The 7,518-nt window shown below is 49.1% G+C and overlaps 1 protein-coding gene across 1 annotated transcript in view; it reads left to right on the top strand.

The window, feature by feature from the left end:
• Positions 1-5,100: 5,100 nt before the first annotated feature.
• Positions 5,101-7,518, top strand: part of LOC149430712 (piezo-type mechanosensitive ion channel component 1-like) — a 54,758-nt gene continuing 52,340 nt past the window's right edge. Inside the window, exons 1-4 of the mRNA XM_089666067.1 lie at positions 5,101-5,127; positions 5,212-5,472; positions 6,827-6,938; positions 7,081-7,259. Of these exons, the coding sequence (XP_089522193.1) occupies positions 5,101-5,127; positions 5,212-5,472; positions 6,827-6,938; positions 7,081-7,259 (579 nt within the window). The remainder of the gene's footprint in view (positions 5,128-5,211; positions 5,473-6,826; positions 6,939-7,080; positions 7,260-7,518) is intronic.

The following is a 7,518-nucleotide window of genomic DNA, read 5'->3' as shown; positions in this document are numbered from 1 at the left end:
GGGGCAATAGTGCCCGATAGGCGGGGGGTGGTGGAAGGGCCCGGTATTGGAGGGGGGGGGAAGGGCCCATATTGGAGTTGGGGAGGGCCCATATTGGAGTTGGGGAGGGCCCGGTATTGGAGGGGGGGGAAGGGCCCGGTATTGGAGGGGGGGAAGGGCTTGGTATTGGAGGGGGGAAGGGCCCGGTATTGAAGGGGGGGGGCCTGGTTTGGAGGGGGGGGAGGGCCTGGTATTGAAGGGGGGGGGGCCTGGTTTGGAGGGGGGAAGGGCCCGGTATTGAAGGGGGGGGGGGAGGGCCCGGTTTGGAGGGGGGGGGGCCTGGTATTAGAGGGGTAGATAGAAAGTTCAGTTGGGCAAAGTAATTAGTAGAACTCTAAGCAGAACGTTTTTCCCATTTCGGATAGAATGAAGGAAGGGTTAGAGCCCCATCAGGTTTTTTTGCTGTCTAGCATTGTGGAGATTTCCCTCCACTTCCTGTCCTATAGGTACAACAGGAAGTGAGAGGAAATATCTCCAAAGTGAGGGAATCTCAGGTTGTCACCAGAATTGGTGTCCTGGTTGGAAGATTTCCCCTCTATTCCTGGAATATGTGCCATCCCGTCATGTCTCTCGATTACATTGTAAATCCTATATAGAGGCTGAAATGTCCCGAAGGAACTGGGCTTGAATCGCATGGACTCGTGAATCGCATGGACTCGTGAATCGCATGGACTCGTGAATCGCATGGACTCGTGAATCGCATGGACTCGAATCGCATGGACTCGAATCGCATGGACTCGTGAATCGCATGAGCTTGAATGGCATGGACTCGTGAATCGCATGGACTCGTGAATCGCATGGACTCGTGAATCGCATGGACTCTTGAATCGCATGGACTCTTGAATCGCATGAGCTTGAATCGCATGGACTCGAATCGCATGGACTCGTGAATCGCATGAGCTTGAATGGCATGGACTCGTGAATCGCATGGACTCGTGAATCGCATGGACTCGTGAATCGCATGGACTCTTGAATCGCATGGACTCTTGAATCGCATGGACTTGACCTCCGCCACCAACTGCGCCACCCGGGACGGATATTTCAGCCAATTCAGAAAATCGACAAAATACCGAGCAGCGCGCCCAGCACCATTTCCTGTGAACTGACACTTTAAATCTGCAATAACTTTATTAAATCCTTGGCTGACGAGCTCCAAATCCAGTAAAGTTGAACCCATAAAGCGCTGCGAATCGTCTCCGTCCGGTCTTGGTGATTGGATGTAATTGGCCACTTAGCGGGGTGTATGGAGGCCCCGATGGAATATAAATTGTACGTTTCCAGCACAGCTCTATAAATATATTGTTTCTGAACATTCTGCACCCCGGGGGCAACTTGTAGGAGTGTCACAGAATTGTGCCCCCCCGCCCGCCCCACCCCCATTCATTGCACAGCAGCTGGCAGATCTATATTGCGGCTTGTTTGTGAACATTTTGGCAAAGTCCCCAGAGAACCTGAGGGGGGGGGGGGCGTACAACTTCCTCTCTGAACCCCCCTTTTCCAGAACGACAATTTCCAAAGTATAAAGAAGCACATCTGGCCCATACGGCTGACCAATCAGAGGGTGGCCCGGCTGTGACATCACTTGACAGTCCTGTGGAATGTGCGCGGTGTAGGAGGTGTGCATGCATGGACTGGACGCAAGCATGGCTGTCATTCCACCAATGGAGGAGAGATGGCTCCTAACTTGTGATTGTAGGACAATGGCGCCCCCAAGTGTGAGAGGACAGAACTTCACATCTGCTGCTCATTCCCTATAGTTACACCCAACACAAGGGGTTAATGTTCTTGTGTAATAGTGGGTGGAGCTACAGAGATCATTTCTTTATTGCCATGTGGCCAACTGGGCATCAAAGAGCCATTTATCTCAGCTTGCATGAGACTGCACAACCTCCCCTCCCCAACCAGAAACCACAAAATAAACCGAATGAATGCAATAAAACGATTGGCCTCCAAAATCGGCTGCAAATCTTTCTTCAGAGTTCACATGAAGAATATTTAACTAAATAACTTAGATTTGCACTCATGTGAAAATAAGTTCGACCCCATGGAGACAAAACAATGCCTACAGATGAAGGTGATGTCCCCGAATGAGAACACAAGAACTTCAAATCGATTATTCAGCAAAAATATCGATAGATTTCTTGGCATACTGTAACAGAAAGAAGTGCGCCCCCTTGGCGTCAGAAGACGGTATTGCAACTATAGCAATGACTGTAACTGCCTTCCAGTCTCTGACTCTGACCCCTTTTCCATGCAAAATTCCCTAATTTCCAGGATGTTGGGCTGGAATTGTGGTGGATTTCCTTCCATGGAATGGAATCCCCTACAATGGGCATCAAATCGGGGCTTTGCCTGGGGCAGCCCATAACCCTATTTCTTCGTCCTGGGCCATTCCTCGGTGGATTTGGCAGTAAGACAAATTTCTGGTTTAAATTTCAGCTTTTGGACTGATGGCCTCTCATTCTTACCGATCACACTTTAATATGATGCAGATTGTATGGTGTATGTGTGATTCACAAGACCCGAAGTCCAGCGGCACTTCGCAAGGTGGGGGGGCGGTATGACATTTCCTTCAGGGCGAAGGTCCGTCGTAACACCTCTCATGCAGCTTGAATTGGTGTAACCTCCTTCCGATTGTAGATTTGTACACCTTGACCCCAGCAGTTGCCAGAGTGACCTAAACATCCCACAATTACATTTTGTGGTTCTTTTTAGACTTCTTTTAGCATCAAATGATCAGCTCTTCAAGCAAATAATTTCTCCAGGTCTGCTGGGCCGGATTTTCTGGAGAAATTGATGGTTGTCTGAAATCTAGGCCACTCGTAGATGTTCCGTACAGTGGAATGATTGATTTCAAATCAATTGACAATCCCTTTAAATCCTTTGAAAGATGAAAAACCGTATACAATGTTCGTTCTGAGGGTCTTAGAGCTCTATTCATCTTGGCATGAAGACCACACGTGGCAACGGCAAAGAGAACACCAAACCCTCCACTGAGGTTTAGATGAGACAAGTTCCACCCGAGGTTCTCATCCTCGCCACCTAATCTGGAACACCGATACTAATAAAGCCTGAAGATGAGATCCAAAATATTCCAAAACCACCAATGTAAGGGACATTCTTCCACTGATCACCAATGTAAGGGACATTCTTCCCACTGACCCCCAATGTAAGGGACATTCTTCCCACTGACCACCAATGTAAGGGACATTCTTCCCACTGATCACCAATGTAAGGGACATTCTTCCCACTGATCACCAATGTAAGGGACATTCTTCCCACTGACCCCCAATGTAAGGGACATTCTTCCCACTGATCACCAATGTAAGGGACATTCTTCCCACTGACCCCCAATGTAAGGGACATTCTTCCCACTGACCCCCAATGTAAGGGACATTCTTCCCACTGACCCCCAATGTAAGGGACATTCTTCCCACTGACCCCCAATGTAAGGGACATTCTTCCCACTGACCCCCAATGTAAGGGACATTCTTCCCACTGACCCCCAATGTAAGGGACATTCTTCCCACTGACCCCCAATGTAAGGGACATTCTTCCCACTGACCCCCAATGTAAGGGACATTCTTCCCACTGACCCCCAATGTAAGGGACATTCTTCCACTGACCCCCAATGTAAGGGACATTCTTCCCACTGACCACCAATGTAAGGGACATTCTTCCCACTGATCACCAATGTAAGGGACATTCTTCCCACTGACCCCCAATGTAAGGGACATTCTTCCCACTGACCCCCAATGTAAGGGACATTCTTCCCGCTGACCCCCAATGTAAGGGACATTCTTCCTGCTGACCCCCAATGTAAGGGACATTCTTCCCACTGACCCCCAATGTAAGGGACATTCTTCCCACTGATCACCAATGTAAGGGACATTCTTCCCACTGACCCCCAATGTAAGGGACATTCTTCCCACTGACCCCCAATGTAAGGGACATTCTTCCCACTGACCCCCAATGTAAGGGACATTCTTCCCACTGACCCCCAATGTAAGGGACATTCTTCCCACTGACCCCCAATGTAAGGGACATTCTTCCCACTGACCCCCAATGTAAGGGACATTCTTCCCACTGACCCCCAATGTAAGGGACATTCTTCCCACTGACCACCAATGTAAGGGACATTCTTCCCACTGATCACCAATGTAAGGGACATTCTTCCCACTGACCTCCAATGTAAGGGACATTCTTCCCACTGACCCCCAATGTAAGGGACATTCTTCCCACTGACCCCCAATGTAAGGGACATTCTTCCCACTGACCCCCAATGTAAGGGACATTCTTCCCACTGACCCCCAATGTAAGGGACATTCTTCCCACTGACCCCCAATGTAAGGGACATTCTTCCCGCTGACCCCCAATGTAAGGGACATTCTTCCCGCTGACCCCCAATGTAAGGGACATTCTTCCCGCTGACCCCCAATGTAAGGGACATTCTTCCCGCTGACCCCCAATGTAAGGGACATTCTTCCCACTGACCCCCAATGTAAGGGACATTCTTCCCACTGACCCCCAATGTAAGGGACATTCTTCCCACTGACCCCCAATGTAAGGGACATTCTTCCCACTGACCCCCAATGTAAGGGACATTCTTCCCACTGACCCCCAATGTAAGGGACATTCTTCCCACTGATCACCAATGTAAGGGACATTCTTCCCACTGACCACCAATGTAAGGGACATTCTTCCCACTGACCCCCAATGTAAGGGACATTCTTCCCACTGACCCCCAATGTAAGGGACATTCTTCCCACTGACCCCCCCCAAAGTAAGGGACATTCTTCCCACTGACCACCAATGTAAGGGACATTCTTCCCACTGACCATCACACTAATGTATCCGGAGTTGTAGGTAAAGTCATTATCGGGGTTCCTCCATGTATAAAAGGATGAGGGATTCTGATTTAGTTCTTTCTTCCAGTATATTGGATCTGGTGGTAGTATGACCCGTGACACCTCGAGTGATGAAACGTTGAGGGGGGGGGGGGGGGTCTGCAGTGACCCGTCTCTCACACTGAAGGGTTTGGGAATGTACAGGAGAGGAGGTATGAGTGTAGAATTGGGTTCCCGGCAGGTTTGTCCTTTAATTTCAGTTGTTTTGGACCTTGAAGTGAAATATTTCTAATCTAACGATTTTTTTCTGCTTGTCGTCCGGCAGGTTTGGAGTATCACCTATCACAGCTGGCTGACCTTCGTTCTGCTTCTCTGGGCCTGCCTGATCTGGATGGTTCGGAACCGGCGGCAGTTCGCTATGCTGTGCTCCCCCTTCATCCTCCTCTACGCCATGACACTCTGCAGCTTACAGTACGTCTGGAGCATGGACCTGGAGAACGAGCTGCCCACACGGCTTGGCTTCATGAGGCTGTCCCAGCTGGGACTGGAGCGAGCCCCGTACCCCTGCCTGAACCTTGGAGCTATGGTAACCCCATTTCCTTCCCATCATCTCTCATAGCAGACCTGCAGCCCCAGTAAAGTGTCCCCATAATGCCGGCTCATCCCAGCAGAAAGATGCCGAAGTTCCGTAGAGCGGAGCCATATGGAGGACAAAGGTCGATCTTAGTCTGCCGGGTTTGTTCAGAACACAATGTTGGACTGAGATGTGGGGCAACCCTTAGAACCAGAATACAGTTTATTGAAGACTTCTTTTTAGGAAACCCTCAGAAAATGTTAGTTGCCTGGCTGCCTCCAACTTACACACTTTTATATGTTCTACTAAACAGAAGCGGCCAATTCTAGCCAGACCAGGGTGCAGAAATGCCACACAAGCCCACCCAACCACAAGGACTGGCCTACAGCCACCAGTGGTCATCAGCCATTTATGGTCTACAACTGGTTTCCTTTTACCCTCAAACTATATGGAAATCTGTTGTCTTTATAGAGTTGTCACCTCAACCCATTGACCCCGAACACATATAATGACAGGTCCTGAGGCTGATCTATGCAGATAAGGCACTAAGTGAGTTTAATTACCACCTGAATTGGCCCCGGAACCCTTGTAATAATGTGTGCCAAGGTGTAATGGGATGAGGTGACAACCTATTTGCTGTCCCGTTGTCAGTGACATTTACAATTGAAACCATTTTTTATTTAGAGTGCAAAAATGCAGCAATCCAGCGAGCATGCTGTACCTTGCTGTGCATTCTGTGTTCAGTGTTCTCAGCCACTAGTGTTCGCTCTGACACCGCCTTTTCTGTGTGGACTGCAGAACCCCCCCTCCATATGTTATGGAGATGGATTGAAGGGGAGGTGTTCAATAGTCCATGCTGCTCCATAGACATGGTACCATGAGTGGGAGTTGTCACCCGAGGACAGGAAGTCCCTGACGGGCCGCCCTAGTGGAGGATCAGTAAACTGCAGGATATGAAATGAGTGTTCCTGAGGATAGATATACTTTAGTCTCCTGCTATTGGAAGCATTGATTGGTATTGGAGGCCACTTACCTCTCATCTGATATCAGACCCAGTCAGCCTATTCGACTAAAAATCTCTCGGATCTCATATTCAGCCCTCCATAATTCTCTCTGTTCACCTGATGTACATTTATGCTTCTGTAAAGTGCCGAGCAGACTGTTGGCGCGATCAGTCCTGTATAATAATAATTCTGTACTATGTAATCTATACTTTATCAGAAGTCCTGATTATTGATCCCCCTTCTTGTCAGTGAGATATGGATCCTTCTCAGGTGTATGGGACTCGGCTCTGCTGATAATCACACGGAACGTTCTCTTGTGGTAGACAATAATTCTGGCCTTTGGGTTCCCTCTTGTCTTCCAGCTCCTCTACACGCTGACATTTTGGCTTCTCCTCCACCAGTTTGTCACTGAGCAGCTGCAGAAACGTCGGAGGGTGAGCCCACCATTGGAGGAGGTGACAGTCCCGGAATCTGGTGAGTGCAGGGACCATGTTACCCATAATGCACCCCGTGTTATCGGACTTGGAATGATGGAGTCCACGGTCTGACGATGGGGTCCACGGTCTGACGATGGGGTCCACGGTCTGACGATGGGGTCCATGGTCTGTCATTGCAGGTCAGTCTGCCGAGAAGCATCTACTGAAGTGTCTGGGGGAGCAGGTGATGGGATTCTACGCCAAATACTGGATCTACGTCTGCGGGGGGATGTTCATCGTGGTCAGCTTCGCCGGAAGGCTGGTGGTCTATAAAATCGTCTATATGTTCCTCTTCCTGCTCTGCCTCGTCATCTTCCAGGTACGTCCAGAAGTCGGACGGGACGCAATATACGTTGTTGGTGGAACTTTGGTTTTGTAAACTGAGATGATTTTTCTTCTTATATCTTCTGATAAGCGGAGAGATTTCCCCTCACTTCCTGTTCTGCTGACATTGAGTTCATCAGACAGGAAATGAGGGAAATCTGTAACCGAGTAACTGAAAGGAAAGAAGAAATCCTCACTAGTTCTAGGCTTCCCTTCACCAGGAAAATCCTTTCTAATTCTGTATTTTAGAATGA

This window comes from Staurois parvus, unplaced genomic scaffold (assembly GCF_062004578.1).
Source record: "Staurois parvus isolate SC_StPar_1 unplaced genomic scaffold, SC_StPar_1.0 ptg002507l, whole genome shotgun sequence".
NCBI classification, from domain to species: Eukaryota; Metazoa; Chordata; class Amphibia; order Anura; family Ranidae; genus Staurois; species Staurois parvus.
The sequence above is the reverse complement of the archived record's forward strand: the minus strand, read 5'-3'. Positions and strand labels throughout refer to the sequence as shown.